The sequence below is a fragment of the Melanotaenia boesemani genome, chromosome 13 (assembly GCF_017639745.1).
Source record: "Melanotaenia boesemani isolate fMelBoe1 chromosome 13, fMelBoe1.pri, whole genome shotgun sequence".
Classification (NCBI taxonomy): domain Eukaryota; kingdom Metazoa; phylum Chordata; class Actinopteri; order Atheriniformes; family Melanotaeniidae; genus Melanotaenia; species Melanotaenia boesemani.
In genome coordinates this window covers 22,510,306-22,528,381 of record NC_055694.1, presented here as the reverse complement: position 1 = coordinate 22,528,381, position 18,076 = coordinate 22,510,306, and the positions used below count along the sequence as shown (strand labels likewise).

The following is an 18,076-nucleotide window of genomic DNA, read 5'->3' as shown; positions in this document are numbered from 1 at the left end:
GCAAACTATGCTTCATTGTTTGTGATAAACAAGTAAATGATAAATTATCTGAATTAATATTTTTTAGTCTGATTGGTTGCTCATAATCTTTACAGTAGGAACCACAATAACCCACTCATACATTTAAACCATGGTTTTTAATGATTATGCATAGTGCGCATTATCATTGACACACTAAAAAATGCATAAGAGACCATGTGGAATTCATCTTCTTGCACCAAGAACTGTTCCTCCTCAGTATGTAGATTAACTTCCACAAGTCAAAAGTATATGAGCATGTATGGTGTCTTAAGGTTAAGCTTCATCCACTAATTCAAACTATGGCCTAAAAACAAACAAACTTGAGGCTTCAAATCTATAGCCAATTTGTAGCATGCTGGTTACATCCACATTTCATACAGTCTGTAGTTGTGGAGGCTCGCTATAGTGCTCTCATAAGAGCACCACACTGTATGTCTAGAGTTGTGTTGTAGACATACAGAGTTACTGCTGTAACTCAAGACATAATAATTAAACTTCATTGTGTGACAATACAAGCGCTTGAATCTCAGCACTGTGTTTGCTGAATATCTTCAGCTAGTAATACGCTTTAAAACCTTCAGGGCTATGTCAGCACAAGCAACTTCTAATTGCCTGCTTATTCATAATAATGATGTAAGGCTGTTAGGGGAGGGACAAATAAATCATAGTGTAAAACCATCATGTCACACACATGCAGAGAAACCACAATTGCTACTGTCAGCAGGGATCTCCAGAGTGATCCTTGCATGGAAACACCACTTCTATAGTGTGTATGACACATGGGCAACAGTCGGGGGATTGTGATGTGTAAATGTTTGCATGTGTGTGTACAGTATGAGAGTTGCAAGAATAATGTTTTGTTTGAACTAAATACAGTAAACCAACTAAACTGAGTCCATTTTAAGCTCTGTCTCTATCTCTCTCTCTCTCTCACACACACAGACACTGTATATAACATATGGAGATGAAGCTGGACTCTGGCCCTGTTCAGATAAACATACCGGATGCTGCAGTTTCCAGCCTCTAATCTAATGACTTTGTGTATTTGTGCTCTTGTGTTTCTATCTTAATGAGAACCAGTGTGAGTGCAGTGCCTTGCAAATGCAGTCATGTTATTAAAATGCCATGTCTTCAGAAGATCTTAATCATTTTAAATGTTACGACTACAGTTTTATAACATTAATCTGACATTTTGGGGGTATTATCACAATTAGGACCCTATAATTCTATGGTACAAGTGTAAGTGATTGAAAGCATTCAGAACCTAGTAAATCATTAATAAAATATTCACAATTAACTATATGGGAGCTATAGATGGTGCCATGATAACTATAAGATCTATTAAAAAAGAAGAACTTAAATGTATATCAAACTGTAACATTGAATGTGTGAAGAAAGAAAAATAATAGTTGACACTGTGAGGAAGGATGGCTAGATTTGACTTTTTTAATGACTAAGTTTACACATTTTCACATGTCTAGGTACACTGGCTGCTAATTGCACCAACAACAGCAGCTAACATGCAATTGTTGTTAGTTCTGCTCATTTTAAAAATAATAAGAATAATGTTTTCAGCAGTTGTGACATTTTTAAATGTTTTAAAACATGAATTTAAATCCTTTAATGTCAAGTTAAAACCTTATTTCTAGATGATTTAAGGATTTCTGTGGATCTTAAGAAACCCTGGAAGAGCACAGGCCCTACAGATTCCATATGTAGTATAAATATTAGACATAACACCATAAAACTGTCTGGTTTACACTCAGTCCCAAAAAAATCTGTTCTCTCTCCTTATTTGGGCACACAGAGTAAAGACTTCAGAGCACTAGACTATGCTAAACTCTTTCTAGATCCTTCTCATTCCTGAAAGCAAGGACATGAAACTATCATCTCATCTAATACCCGATAAGCCATAAAAAAGCTAACATGTCTATATTTGTATGCATATATAAAAATTCTTTCTTTTACAGATCCTACTTCTTTTCAGGCAAAAAAGAGACTAAAATGATCCACTTAAGGCGTTAAATAAAATCTACTGCTTAAGGCAAAAGCAGAACTGACGGTCTCTGGAAATATGGTGAATTACTTCAGCGTTGACCTCATGAGAATCCTAACAACTATTTCCTTTAGTCACACGTGTGTGTGTGTGTGTGTGTGTGTGTGTCCAGATGTCTGTGGCTTGTGGGAATGAGAGTAGTGTGTGAGTAGGACAGGAAATGATGTTAGAAATTCTCATGAAGACTGTCTCACACACACACAAACACACACCCACACACACACACTGTCACAAAGTCATATGCAAACAAAAGACCCACAACTGACACAACTAAGAGCATGTGATGAACATCAGGAGATTTTTTTTGTCACAAAATATTCATGTGACAGATTTTCACATAGACAAGTTTTTTTTTATTTTATCTGTTTGCTCAGCTCTCACTTTCTTTATTTCCAATAAAAAAAACACTCGTATTAGACCTCGCAGTCTCCATAAAGGACAGCTAAAAGGCCAGGAGAAAAATGATAGATACTAAGGAAGAACAGGAAAGACAGAAAGAGACTGGGAAGACCACAGGGGGAATGGTTTACGTGTCTATATTTGCTGATTTGTTTTCATTTACATGTGAGTGAGTCATCAAATCTGCAACCTAAACCGTCAACAGTAGTTAAGCCACTTTTGCAAAGCAGCTCAGGGCAGAGCAGCTCAGCATTTAAGGTCAACTTGGACCATGAGTTGTGAAACATTGGGTGTGTCAGACACAAACTTTGGTTCAAGTTAGCAGTGCATTTTGTCATTTAAAAAAAGAATCAGCTATATTTGTACAAAAAAAGGCATCTACTATTTTTTACTCACTAATCTTCTCTGAGAAACTAACAAAATTGTCAAGTCATTTCCAGTTTCTCTTCAGTTTTCATCCAACTTTCTAGCACAATAACTTATTTTGGGTTTAATACAAACGGAGCTCATGACACACAATCAGTAATAAAACCTGAAATTTATCTTTATTGTGGTTTTCCCTTTCAACACACTTTCTATTTTGAACCATGGACCTGCACTCAAACATACAATAAAAACCAGTGTTTTCCCAACCTTTATATTAGGGGGGTGCCCAGCTCCCAACAGCAACTTCCACCAACCTTAGTAGATCAAGTTTATTTTATTTACTAATGACCCAAATAATATCTGAAATATCTTATATTAAATGCATTCTTATAGGTTATTTTAATTTTGCATCAGATCACAGAAGAAGTAATCCAAGGTCCCTTTTCCTCTAGAACAAGCTGCAGCTCCATCTGTATGTCTGTTTCTGTCTAACATATGATGACCAGAAATAATGGAGCAGTTTTAGCTCATTTGATTGGTGCAATACAGAATTTGAATCTATGTTTAGGGTGCATGTGCAACACTGAACAATTTAATCTTCATGCATAAGTAGTGGCGACATAATAAATTATGCATGTGCACAAATAGATAATAAGGTTTTTTTTCACTTAATGGAGAAGTTGGACAGCCCTAAATATCTGATGTACTCATTTAATACAGTGTTTCTAAGTAAGAATTTGGAGTTTTTACAGCTGTAAAACTGAGTAGTCCTTCTCTGTTGTTTTTTTCATTGTTGTACTTTTTTTTTTACAATTATTTAACTGATTTTCCAGAACAGTTGAGTCACAAAGGTAAATATTAATGTCTGTTTTTATAAGAATAACCATGACAAAATCAGAATAAACAAAGGAGTGACTATGAAAGACTAGTAAACGAGAAGCTTAGTAAGAGCTTAATGCATTTAAATGGGCAGATACACACAAGTACACACACAGAACAGCATGGCGTAATTTGACCTGCCGTCTGAGGCTGTAGCCCTGCCGCCACAAAGAAGCAGCCATGTGTAGTGAGAGAAACTGAGAGGTTAAGCTTGTCTCCAAGCGGAGTATTTTTTTCCAGTTTCCTATGTTGTGCTTGATAATGCTGCCAGCAGATGCAGAACATATTTTTTTTCAGATGCTGCTGTTCTGTTCTCTCCATCATTCCTGACATAATTTTAAGCCAGGTCTCAGATCAAATGCTAAAGCACACTGCTAGTTATTTCCATTTCTCTTTTTATTTATTCATATTTTACTATTTTTTGTTAGTTTCCCTTCTTCCATTCCTCTCTTGTAATCTTTATTCTCCTCCCCGCTCCATACTGCCACTCTTATTGGTTGATTTAAATTTTTAAACTATGGCCATTCCTCCCTTCCCCTCCCCTTTCGGTCTCGCCACTCTCAAGACACACAGGATGTAGACTCATCCTTTTCCTTCCCCTTCCATCCTTACTTCCCTCCTTCCTTCCACCAAAAACAGCCAGATGGGGAGGCGGCAGCTGGGAGACAGATAGCAGCAGCAGGCAGAAATCTCTCAGCGAGTGATACCACAGTCTCACTCTCACACTCTCGCAGAGTACATAAAGGCTTCATTGTGTCCTCATCAACTTGGAAAATGTCAGAGGAAGGCTGAAATTTTAGCCGAGAGCAACACAGCCCAGGGTCAACGTGACGAGACGCATTAAAACGCTTTACTTTGAGCTCAGTATGTTAATGTAGAAAAATTCTTTATCGTGGATTCCTGACATGACTGGGATGTCTATTGAGTGCACCTACTGTGAAGTATGCATTTACTGTCTCCATGTTTCCATGCCTCCATGTCTAAGTCTTTTATGGGGGATTCCTCAAGAGATTTAATGACTGATATGTATACGCATGTTAAAATGTGAGGCCTCCTTTCAGTCCTATAATAATGACAAGTTCCCTACTTCTGAGTTAATGTGTGTAGCGTTAGTATAGTTAGCCCTACTTTCTAACTATAACACAGTCCCGTGACCGTCTCGTGGCTTACACAGTGTCATTAAAATGGTGTATAAATTATAAATTTGATCCAAAAGAGAACATAAATCAAATACAAAAGTTAAATGCCTGGCTGAAAGTGGGGCTGTAAAGACTAAAAACAAGGTCCTCTTTTTCATAGAAAAGTCTTCTGAATTTCTGGAGGGTAGTTCTGAAGCAGAAGTTAAATTAGCTTAATGGTTATTTAACTAGCCAACAAGCTACATTTAATTTTAATTGGTATGTTACTACTCTACTTTTGTAGAAGTTTGTAAAACATATTACAAAAATAGCTAACTGGGTCCAGCTGGAACCGATCTAATCAAGCATTAGGCTTTATGAGATAAGAAAAACAAAACAAACAAAAAAAAACATAGATCCACCATAAAAGCTGGATTCCCAATATCTCACTTTTAATTAAGATATTATGGAAAAGCTTATCGCATGAAATGACTTATCTCCACCTCCTGGCACTTACTTTTACATCTTGCTCCAGCGTCCGAATCAATTCTCCATCCACCTGCCCAGTTTGGGCCACTCGGAGAGAGCGCCGCTCAGCCTTCCTCAGTCGGTATTGCAGGATGCGGCAGGTCTTGTTTGCCTGAGTAAGAGAGGATGCATCAGTAGATGATGATGTGTTAGCTGCATGCGCCATCTTTGCTACCCCTGTTCACTTCAGTGTTTTTGCAACAGTCATTGCAATATAGCAGAGCACATTAGGTATACAAATATTTTTCACAGCTTAATCTATGACTCAAGTGTAAACAAAAAAAAAGAAAGTATTTGTTTTTCAAAATCAGGGTTAGTCCTAAAAATAATTGGGAGTTCCATCGGTCAAAGGGACGGCACCACAGAGAGGGTGCATGCTGGGGATTTGCAGGTATGTGCTGTGGCCAGTATGCTCCTGCTGTTAATTATAACATTATTAACAGTAGATGTTATAGTTTTTGTCAAAGAATTTACAGAGAACAAAGTGAAACTATAAAAGATGGACTGTATCTTTGGGTCAGAAAATTTCAATTGTCTCTATAATAAGTTCATCTTCTTTTTAGTATAGGATGATATTCGTTTTGTAAATTAGTTGTACTGGTGTGCATTGTGTCAACAGATTTTTAATCAAACCCCTCCTTCACTCATTAAATCTGATTTCAAAGTAATCAAGATAGCAAAAGCCACAATGTGAAACTTGGGTCTTTATAAGGAGCAACGTCCTTCTACTAGTACTTATATGTGACGTTTTTACCTGTTCTGCTTCTACCTTGTTCTACATGTAGCTCCTAATGCTGCAACGCAAGTTGCTTTGGACTTTTAATGCTCATCTGTCGGCTGTTGTTGATCATTTTCTATGAATGTTAGCATCACTTCTAGTAACTGGCCAATTTAAAATAATATAACCTGTCTGTGAAAGTGACTCTTTAGCTAAGTGGCTAAAGTAGTTAGGTTACTGTTAACTCCTAACAATCGGAACTATCAAGTGTTCAATGTTACTTTACACACACAATAAATGTAAAGAAGAGTGCATTCAAGTTTAAGCATAACACTATTATGATCTTACCACAAACTGGGAGTTTGCATACTTCAAGATCAAAGATGATAGTCAAATAATAACCCTTTTCTCTTACTTGCCTGTTTCAAAGCATTTCACAGCCTCTGCTTGTTTTGCATACTGTACTCAAATTTTCCAAGCTAACACACCACAAAAAAATGCAAACACGAAATCAGTACATCTCACCGGATAAGCCCATCTGCTCACATACATACCTGCTCCAGCTGTTGCCGCAGTTCCTGCAGCTGGTAAACATCTTCCTCCATGTACATGTCCCTCATCTCCAGCATCTCAGACCTCAACTCCTCCATCTCATCCTGGAAATGGTGACGGAGAGAAGTTTTTTAAGCTCTAACATCACATGTAATGAAGTACTCCTCCAACATTAACCTGCTCAGAGAGCACCATAACGTGTAGCAGAGACTTGTAACTGAACATTTGATTGTAAAAGACAACATTTTCTGCACATAAGAAATCCTTCTATATTTATCGAGAGCTAATAAAATGTGATGAATGCAAATACAAAAATCATTTTATTAAGCTTTCTAGGATTAGAATCTATTCCATCAATCACTGCTCAGTCATTTGTCTCCACATCTTTGTTTTCATCATTTCTAATGATTGTGTAGCTATTAGCGTCTTCTTAAAATTTACTGCTGTGTAATAATCTGTCAAGTGAGACTAAAGGGGTCATCAGACACACTAAACTAAATGCTGTGGGCAGCTCAGAGTTATATAACACAATGCTGTAAAGTCTCCTTTCTTTCTCTCCCACCCAAAAGGTAGAGGTCAAAGGTCAAGGTCTAGCTAACAGTTGCCATTAGAGGAAACGTCCCATGGGGAAAGCTGGGGTCTTTGCAGCAGCAAGAGCCAAGAGCAAAGGAGAGAATCTAAACAGATCTTTGTACATGATGTGAAATAACATAAAAAAAACATAATTCTGTCTTGATTTGCAAGAGTGTTGCTATCCAGCTCTTTTAGACAAATAGAGCTCAATTATTAATTACAGCCACACAGCATGAACTGCATCATCTCTCTCAACTATATTTAAGGAGCAGCTCTTGTAGTGGCAAGAATGTCTGCAGAAAAATTGTTAAGCATAAGAAGAGGTCTGTATCACTCATCTTTATGGGACAGCAAAACATAAAGCTGCTTTTAAGTGTGTTTCTTAGCATAGTAAACAACAAGAAAAGGAAAGGTTGTAGTAGTAGTAGTGATAGTAGTAGTAGTAGTAATGCTGTCGTAATCTACTACCGTGGAGAATGTGGGTCAGCTTCTGCAGAGCTACTGTAGCAACAATGAGCTCTGGGGAGGTGTATGTGTGCATGGAATATGAAAGTGAGTTGAGATAGAACAGTATGCAGGATGTGCGTTTGCCTTTGCCATCCAAAGAAATAAAAACATTTTACCAGTTAATGTAATCTGTGATGGACTCAAATACAGCGATGTGTGAGCAACTGCAAGATATCTTGTGGCTGCAGACTGCAGCAAAAAGCAGTGTGCACACCACTGACCACTGCTACAGGTCGGCAATAGAGAGGGGAGTAGAAAAGAAATCAGATAAACAAAAGAGAAAGTTGGAAAGGGGAAGACAGGAAGAGCAAATCAGCAAGCGAAAGAAAAGGGAGTGAAGAAGAAAAAACACTGAGTCAATAATGAAAGAAAAATCTGAAAAAAGTGAGGGAATGACAAGACAAGACAAGTAAGGCAAATGGGAGGAAAGGTGAAAATGTACACAGTAAAATAAAAACAAAAAAAGAATGAAGGGTAATATGTAGAAGTAACAGGGATGGGAAAACAAAATGAAAGAAATTAAGACATGCCGTGCATGAGGAATACAAAACATGACAGCAAAGATTTAGGAAGTGAGGACATGAAGCCAGGGAATCGTACGCTAATGTGGCGAGAGACAGAGTTAGTCCACTGACCTGCTTTTTACAGCTAACTAAGGAAGAAAAGGGAAGATTGTCTCTGTCATGTGAGCAACCAGCCAGTCAGGAGAAGAAATCAACCAATCAGCTGTCATGTTGAAAGCCAGATGGGTTAATGTTAGAAATCAGAGTGCAGATACATCTGCTGTGAAAACATTTCTCCCTGCAAGTCATGATAGCTGTGAACCCAGGCCTAGCAACCCAGAGAGAGTACTTAGCCCTCTGATGCTACCATCTCCAAAGTGAGGGCTCAATATCAATAAATGTTACACTCACCTGTTTAACTGCTTCATTTATTTGTTTGCTGTGTGAAATACTGTAAATATTGAAGGATATACTGCTAAGTATGCCTGCGCAAACTCCACAGATGCTCATCTATTACCTAAAATTGTAGTCACAGGACAGGCATTCTTAAAACTATTAAGCTGAGAAAACTAAGTCTTTGTAAAAGTGCCAGGTCCAGCTGCAGCATTTGGACAAGCACTAAAGGCCTCCTTGCTTAAAAGTTTGTTTTCCGTACCAGAGTGATAAAGTGTGAAAGTATGTAGGTAGAATGAAGGGACCCAAATTGTGTTAAACAATTTAACAGCTGCTTGCATGTCACCTGTTGATAAGCGTGTTCAAGCTGTGGGAAAGTATTGAGATAAATAGGTATCAGCTGGAATATTTAGATGCCAAGTGGCACATACTCTGCTGTAGATGCAACAAGTCTTAACAGTGATGTAAAACACACTCAGTCTAAAGTCAAAACTAGTGAGTCAGACAGATGTTTGATGTCTAGAAGAAGTATGAACCAGAATTAATATGCATCCAAAGAGAAAAAAAAATTGAAGAATGATCTAAAAACAAGGTCAGCAAGTCTTATGCTTCACTTGTATATTTTAATTTGATTTATAACCAGAAAAATAAATAGTGGAGGATAAAAACACAGGAAAACAAAGCAGTGGTGAGCAAGAATCAAAACACTGGTATTGACAAAATATCCCGAGGGGAGATAAATAAATAAATTAACAAATGTGGATAGCCAAAAGGCACTGGCTGCTGATCAGTCGCCATCTCCAATCAATCTAACAATTATAGGCTTGTCTGGTCAGTACTAGGGAGTGCTTGAGGACATGCTCCCTAATTGATCCTTCCCTTAATTAATCAATCTCAAGGCAGCCTTGACTAGTGGATTCTGTTTTATTACATTTTACTGCCCTCAGGCATTTTGTGGGACCTAAGAGAGTCTTTTCAATGACATGTAATCCCAATGAGTCAAAGTACTTGAGATAATTTAGCTAAGTGATGGTTTCATTGTTCTTTTAAATGCTCATCTTTGGGCGCTTGACGACAGACACAAATCTGAATTTGGAGTTTAAAATATACATTTCTCTTATATAAAAGACTGCACAAACAGGATAGTTAAGTTCTTACACCAGACTATAAAAAAAACCTGGGAAATCTGCAGTTAGGGAGAGTGGGGTAGATCTCTTTGCACTTTGTTTGACAACATCCTCATGAAAGCATGGGAACCACATCTGATAATACCAACTGCAAAGTTGTTTTAAGAACCACAATCTGCTCAACAAAATAAGCTTTATATGTACCCTTTTCCATGTGAAACAGGGCATCCTAGGGCTACAAGCTTTATATATACTGTGTTTGGTCTTGTGTCAGTAAGGTTGCAGACTATTCACATCATCATCCCTGTAATGAGTAGCCTTGGAAGGCATCCAAAGGAATCTCTAAAGAAAGAAGTGAGCTGGTGAATTAAGTAAACCGATTTATGTATAGTCTAGACAACAAGACAAGACTAGACATTTTGTATCATGGAGAAAAATATAATGATAATGCAAGAACCTGCAGTAAAAAATATTGTATAATTGGCTTTTTTTAAGGATCCCTGATGCAGAACAACCAAAGATAATATATAAATAGGGCGCCTTTTTTAAACGGATCTCACCTCTTTTTCAATATGTCTTGATATTGTTGTATATTATTTCTTTTTATGTTTTGACATGATGTTTAGCTTCACTTGGTGATGAGGAAAATAAAATGAATAAATTAAACTAAATGGAAAAATCTGATGTTTCTGAAGGTTAATCAGCATTTCATGGTTTTGCAAAGCCGGGAAAAACTAATTATGCAAATTCATATGTAATTTATTAATTCTAAAAAAACATATAAATGTACCACTTACTTTGAGGTAATCATTCTCAGATCTCAGCTCTTCTATTTCCCTGACAAACTCCTCATGCATGCTGTCCATATACTCCTCTGTGAGGTCTGAAAATGCCAAGGATGTGCTGGCAGGTACCCTGCTGTCAAACGAGGTAACCGATCGCTCCTCACCGGGGGAAATGCTCCCTTCCCCGGTCTCCATGCTCACAGACAGTCGGTCCTTGTAATCTTTTTCATTGCTGGAGCAGGTGATCTTCGCAGCGGCGTGTTGGTTAGCTCTGTCCGTCAATGCGCCATCTCTGAGCGGCTTCTCTCCGTCTGGCCCACCGCCCCGGCTGCTCCTTGACTCGGCGTCGCTGCTTACAGCGTCCGTTGAGAGTTTGTTTTCCTCCGAGGCGCAGTCTGATAGCTCGGAGCTACTGTCGGTTGGGGAAAGCTTCCCGGGAGCGCATCCAGAGTCCTTTGATAAATCATCGGACCCTATGCTGGCGTCTGACACCTTCCTCCGTCCGCTGGTGTTTTTGGCCGCCTTGGATACCGAGGTCTTGGATAACATACCACCGGAGAAGGATTTTCCTGCCGTTTTTCCACCACCCTTTTCCGCTTTACCGTCCTTTCCAGACAGACTTCCCACGGGGCTGCGCCTGGAAATACGGCTTCCCAAATGGATAGCTCCGGGCTTGACGCTCAGAGTCGGGGTCCCGATCCCTCCGCGGATCTTCGTGAGCGACCACCCGGGCACATCCTTAGGTCTCGCGGGGGACGGGGCTCGGTTTATTTTTTTCTTCTCGCCTGGAGGGCGAGCGGGTGGCATCGCCGAGGGCTCAGCAGTTTCGAGGTGCGGTTTACCGGGCACCGCGTGCTGCGCCTGGCCGCTGTCCGAGCTCTCCGTCCCGCCTCCGTTTTCCATCTTCTGCCGGAGATGGAGTCTCCGTTCCTTGGGCGAGGCAAAGAGGAGGTGAGTCGGAGAGTTGTGGACATCAACCTCCTTTGTTTTTGTCATTCATTCCGTTTAGAACGACACAAGTAAAGCAGAAATGAAACCCCCTCTTTTCTAAAACAGGCGGCAGAAGTTGCAGTGTGAATAAACTGCAGAGGAACACAAAAGGAGATCAGTCCTCCAGTTACAATGAGAGCTTGCAGCGCAACAGGACAAAGCGATAAGCAGAGTCCACAGCCAGCAAAAACAGTCAAATATAATGCGGGTTTCCAATGGATGTAATTTTTTAAATATCCAGCTGTGCCCTTCTCTCTTCTCTTAGGGATTTCTTAGCCTCGATAGCCTCGAGAACCGGTTCCTGTTCAGAGGAATTGTGGGTGAGAACAGGGAGGCAGTGTGGTGGCTATAGTCACTATCTCTCCCTCCCTTTCTCCGCCCCGATAATGGGCTGTAGCTCTGGAGGAGAGAGTGCACATCTCTTCTTTGCAGCTCTCTGCCGCCACCGTTGCAAGAATTCAGAAAAACATGAGCAAGAGAAAAAAAAAGAAAAAAGAATCCATGTGTACAGCAGGGCAAGGAAACAATAAACTGCATTCAAAAATGGTTTAGACTGTGTACTGTTTTCTTAGCTTAGCTAGGTCAGTAACCAATTACACGTAGCTGTTGGAAAACTTCCTAAAAAGATTAACATTTAAAGTGCCGTTTATGTGCAAATCGGCTCAATTATATTCTGAGTTAATTTTCGACACTTGCCCTTATAATGTTAGTTGGCAGTTTATGCAAAATAAAACCCTCTCTAAAACAGATCATATGATAACCTCGGGAATCAGAAAAGGACTAGTAAAGACCTAAAGCAGCACCTGTCCCTTCATTTAATCCATTTTCTGTTCATTGAAGATGAAGATGTTCATCAGAAATTGTCTCCATGTGAGGAGTGACTGTCAAGAAACCATTTGTAAAAGAAATGGAGAAAAAAAGGCTGAGATTTGCTAAATTGCTGAAAGTCTACACTGAAAATGAGTGACAACAGGTCTTACGGAGTGATGAATGCTCCCCAGAGCCAGAACCTTAGTGAGGCGATGTGGGACCATGTTGACAGAGAATGGAACAAAAGGTAGACAACATCCAAAGAAGAGCTTTGAAATGTTGTTAAAGAAGCTTACATTTCTTCTAAGACGGTATTTCCGTGTACATTGTCCTCCTGTTGTCTTTGCCAAAAGTAAAGCTTGACATCAGTTGATCAGTCCATCTTTATCACATGCACCACTGCAGAGTATTTCTACCTTTGTGATGCTTTCTTTACCACTTTATTTATGGGTATTTCTGCCTTTAATTTAGTCTTCAAGTGAAATGCAGTTTGATCAAGTTAAGATCCGTTATTTGACTTGGCCATGACAGATTAGTCTTCAAGAGCTGTTCTCTTCTTATGTTTCGGTTCACTGTTCATTCATACAGTGTAGCACCATCCAAATGGTCGTCACTTCTGGTTGAATCTGTGTAGATAGTAATTTCCATATACAATACATTACATCAACCAGCTTCTGTCACATTATCAATAAATACAAATATTTTTTGTCCAGTGGAAACCCGACCTGCACATCACTAATAGTTAAGCATCATTTTTGCCACGGTTGCTGATCTGTGAACCACCACAAGAAAAAGTGCCATCAGTAATGTCCTGCTGTGAAATACCTAAATCATGTCTATGTCATATGTCATTGCTTCTCCATTAAAAGTCATTCTGTATTCTTATTAAGGGATCAAAACTGAAATGGAAATTTCTCTTTGGAGAAACATAATGGACCTTTAAAACATTAATGCTCTGTTGTTAGTGGTAAAAGACATTTAATTATTAATTAAAGAAAACCCAAATAACCCCCATGATAGCCACTTACAGACTCTTGTAGCAAGTCTCCCACCTTCCCTCTTTAATAACACTGAACAAAACAAAAGTGGGGTTTGGATAGTTGATAATGTGAAATATATATTTATGATATATTAAAAACCAACCTTACAGTTGTCGTCTCTGTAAATTGCTAAGTGGCATTACTGTAACTGTCTGTGTGAGTCTGAGGGGTTTGTGCTCCCTACCTGGTGCATATTGGCTCTTTTATAAATAGTCTTTATGAACAATCTGAAAGGGCCAGCCTTCAGCATCCTCATCCTTAATAAAGGCACTGCCTGCAGCCATATTAGCATTTATTTTTGGCATCTTTTATCTTTCTAAACAACACTGTGATCATTCATACACACTTAAACCACTAAGTACTACTAAAGTACTAAGCTTTGAACGATACAATCCTTTTTTTTCTGTCTTTTTTCTATATGCTGGTTTTCTGCATGCTTCCTGTATGTCTAAGACCATCAGCTGGTTTATGATGATTAAAACTGGCCATATACAATCATAGCTAATTAAGCAAGAATAGCAAAGCTATTACCAAAGCAGTTTGAATGTTGTATAAAAATATAACCCACAACAGAATACCATAATTTGCATAACATTTGCATACATCATCAGGCATTGAGAGTTTTCAGCTTAGTTCATGTATTTGTTGTATGTTTTTTTTTCTTCCTCCCTTCCTTCAGACAGAGCCAGAGCAGCAGCTCTGGGGTGTGTCAGCACACCTACACTCTATCATCATCATCATTCCCTTCAGTGTTTAAGGACGGGGTGGTGTCACATTCATTCAATGCTAGATGCCAACTTTTCATGTTGACTTGGAGATCTGACTGCCCAGGATTGCCGAGCACTTTAGCCTTTTTGTTTTTATTAAAACCTTGTTAAACCCCTTCCAGGTCTTGTCAAAGTGTTCTTTCTGGGTCTGAATTTTAAGATCTTGGTCCAGTCTAAAAGTGTTAAAAACTAAAAGTTAAAAAAAACTACACAAAGACAACATATCAAGTTTTGATTTTTGTTGATTTTTGGGTCCATCGTTGTCAGACTGTGTGGGCAAGTATCTCTCCAAATTAAATATAACCCCTATCACCATTACTTAATTAGTTAAATTGTGAATAATTAAATTGTATTTTTTTATGTATTTATGTGTTTACAGTACTAAGTGTCATGAAAAGATTCACAAAATCTGGCAAAATATATGTACACATGGTTGAACAAGGTTAAAAACCAACACTGAATGACTGTTATCTTCAGGCCTTGGGGAGCCCTGCATGTAATCACTCCATGGGATCAGGAACATTTCTGAAAACCACGAATGGAACTCAGTGCTGAAACTAAAAACACATTTCAAAACTCTACTGTGCAAAGTAAAAATATTAATACAGGAATACGTCTAAGTTATTTAAATTGGACGGAGGTAAAGTAGCTTTTGTTCTGTGGTATGATGAATCATGGAAGCGGCATCCTCCAGTTTTCCTGTTAGAGTAGCCGTCTGAGGCAAAGTATAAAATTAAACTTTAAGGATAAGATGGAGAAGCAGTTGTTTATATGACATGGAAGATTTGTACACCTGGTAAGGCAGTTTGAGTACTGGGTTTTAAAAATAATGACAGTACCTAGGACTAAAACTACACTTTAGACAGGAATGATATGGCAGATGTACTTAAGCATCAGTGTGAGTAAACAGCCCCCTCGCACCACCAGACCTCACATTACCCTGCTATCATTCAGAGCCTCGATGTGAAACCAGAGGGAGGTAACCCAGCCAACCAACCAGCAAACACTTGCACAATACAATGGGCATATTTCACTAATTATGGGTAAAAATTACCCTGATGTGCCTCTCATTGTCTAGGTAATAGGGTGCAATACTTTCTACTCTGCTTTACTGGGAGCATGAAAACAGAAACTTGCTGTCTTTGCACATTATCTTCAGTCCAGTAATTGGAAAACAGTTGGTGTGTTAGTGGTTATAAAAATGAGCTGTATGAGCAGTGTCTCTTCTTCATTCACACTTTCAACTTATATGTTTGTTTGGCTTTTTTTTTTGTTGTTTACTTCATTACAGTCTTTTTTAGCCTCTCCTTTAGCATGCTTATGTTTCATTACTTCTGGATTGGCTTAAACCACAGTAGGTTTTCCCTTAAAGCTGTTGGTTCTGCAGCAGTGTTTTGAGTTTCAACTGATTCGTCTTCTTCTCACTGTGAGAACTGAAAGGGAAATTTGTCACAAGAAAGTATAGTGAGTCTCATGTGGCCAGTTTTACCTGGAAAATCAAGTCAGCTCAGATTTCCTTCCCTGCAGGGTACTGAGGAAGACCAAATATCTTGACGTGGAGTCCCAAATTTCCTGCTGACAGTGCTCCATCTCTCCTGGGGCTTCTCAAGCAGTGCAGTATCAGTGACCCCATACTTCTATCATGGTTCAAACGCTCAGCATCATCCCAATCGTTTGGGTGGTTCAAAACTGTTAGATGAACTACTATGTTAATATTATGAACATTTCAGCATTAATAACCCAATTACTAAACTGGTATTAGTTTAGGATATCAATATAACTATCTAATTATCATCAGATAATTAGCCATCTTCTGTCTGCACAGTCAGTGTCTCCTTTCTGGTAAAGTGGCTGAGCTAAACAATTACTTAAATCACCCAGAGATGCTTTCATTTTCTATATTATTTTCTAAGAGATTTTCTATAAGAGGCCTTATTGCTGAACACTAGGAGTAACAATATTTTATTCATCATCAGACGAAAATCAGTTTAGATACAAACAGAGGGCAAAAACAAATAGAATATCTATCTATATATATAGAGGTTCAGATTCAAAGGTTCATGTCAACACATCTGCTTAAATTCCTGGGATGAAAAATGTAATAATCTTCTGCTGCCATCTAGTGTTGAGCAGGGGTAATTGCAGTAATGGCTCGACAGTTGAAGGGAAAAGACACCCGCAAACAAATAAAGGAAGAAAGCCCTGTTTGTTCATCTGTTTGATAAAGATCAAAGTATTTGCTTATGACTTTTTAATTAAATGGAGGTTTGTTGAAACATGAAAAATATTAAACTTTTTCATGTTATTATATTGACATTGATGGGAAAAGGAAGTAATCTGCTTGAGCTGCTCATTTTACAGGACGTGGCACATTAAACTCAAGATCTTTCTGGAAATCTTCTTCGTTGAAACTTAACAAGTTTTACATCAAAACAGAAATTCTTGTTGACGCTCTGTTAGTGGGGAAACGGAGCACTTCACAAATGTACAATAAATGTAATAGCACAAACACACATCCCTATTGTTTCACTTGGGGTTCATTATAATGGCGTGAGCATTAGCATGTATGGTACATGACTGTGTCTTTGTGTGTGTAATTGTGTACAAGCAGGCTTTGTGTCCAACTGAGAGCCTGAATAGAAACCATTTTCTCCTCCAGTGTTCTCCGCCTGTTTCCCTCCTCTTCTCCTGCTCTCTTGTCCTATTCTCTGTTCTCCATTCTTCCCTCCTCATCACACCATCATGCTTATTATGTAACTTGGCGAAGCAACACACTGCCTGGAAATAAAAGAAATGACTTTCTTAGCTTAATTATTGCTTTAATGGCAAACATATTAATTAATAAACTTAACACCACAGTTTTGCTGCATCTTGAACTTTATACCATTTATATTTGTTGTTTTTAATTTTTATTCTTATTTAGCGTTCGCAAAAAGTAATTGCATTGGCTAAATAATCCAGCCAAATAGTCATCTGACCACTGCTTAAGAAAAATGAAAATGCACCACTTCCTAACAATATGTATCACACGACTTTCTCTGTATAATGTCTGTTCCTCTCTAAGCAGGCTGCCAGCTGTATCAAACATATCAGTGACTGATCAGCTCCATTGTTGATGACAGAGATAATACACTGTCTAGTTTAGTACAGGACACGGAGCTACCCAAAGGCAAACGGTCAAACCATAAGAGAAGAGAGATAAACATAGACTAAAAACAATCAGATGTTCTGTGCTTAAGTTAAACAGTTAAAAAAATAAAAGATAATGAGAATAATCGTCTTTGAGATTTTTATTCTAGAAATAGATGCATTATCAGACTTGAGAATGAAAGTTGAATGGGACAGCAAAAAGTAAATTACTTTGAAATCTAATGATGATGCACATTGGGTTTACTTATAGTAATCTCTGATCACTATCATGATTGTCCAGTTAACCATCCTAATACGATAACAAAGCAGTGTCTGAGATATGAACCTGAACGTCAGGTTGGCTTCACAAATATGCAACATCAGTTAAATAATTGAAAACAGCAGACATTCAAGTGTTGTGAAGCAAGAATGTACAGTGTTTTAATTAGCTAAATCTAAAGATTAAAAAAAAGGTATTTTTTTAATGTAATATTATTAAGACAAAAATATTTTATTTAATTCAAAGGGTTTTCAAAATAAAAACCACATATGCTTCACATGTGACACTTCAGCACGGGGCACTCACTGAAAAAGTCTCATTAAATAATAATAAAAATAATAATAATAATAATAAATCCAACAGATTTGGGCATTTCATGGACTTTCCCACTTTCAAAAAATCACAAACTAATACAGTGTCACGCCATTTTGCCTCAGATGTTGAGTGTAAACATACAGTTTATGGTGTAAACACAAATATCATATTCATCCAAAAATAGTGAAAAATGAGTAAAAGTAAAATATGTGAGGATGAG

General features: G+C 38.2%; 1 protein-coding gene across 1 annotated transcript in view; it reads right to left on the bottom strand.

The window, feature by feature from the left end:
- The window catches only part of soga1 (suppressor of glucose, autophagy associated 1), an 87,424-nt gene extending 75,781 nt beyond the window's left edge, over positions 1–11,643 (bottom strand). Inside the window, exons 1-3 of the mRNA XM_042003029.1 lie at positions 10,538–11,643; positions 6,640–6,741; positions 5,357–5,479 (exon numbers count right to left, since the gene is read on the bottom strand). Coding sequence (XP_041858963.1) covers positions 5,357–5,479; positions 6,640–6,741; positions 10,538–11,521 — 1,209 coding nt within the window. The 5' untranslated portion in view covers positions 11,522–11,643. The remainder of the gene's footprint in view (positions 1–5,356; positions 5,480–6,639; positions 6,742–10,537) is intronic.
- Between the last annotated feature and the right edge of the window lie 6,433 nt (positions 11,644–18,076).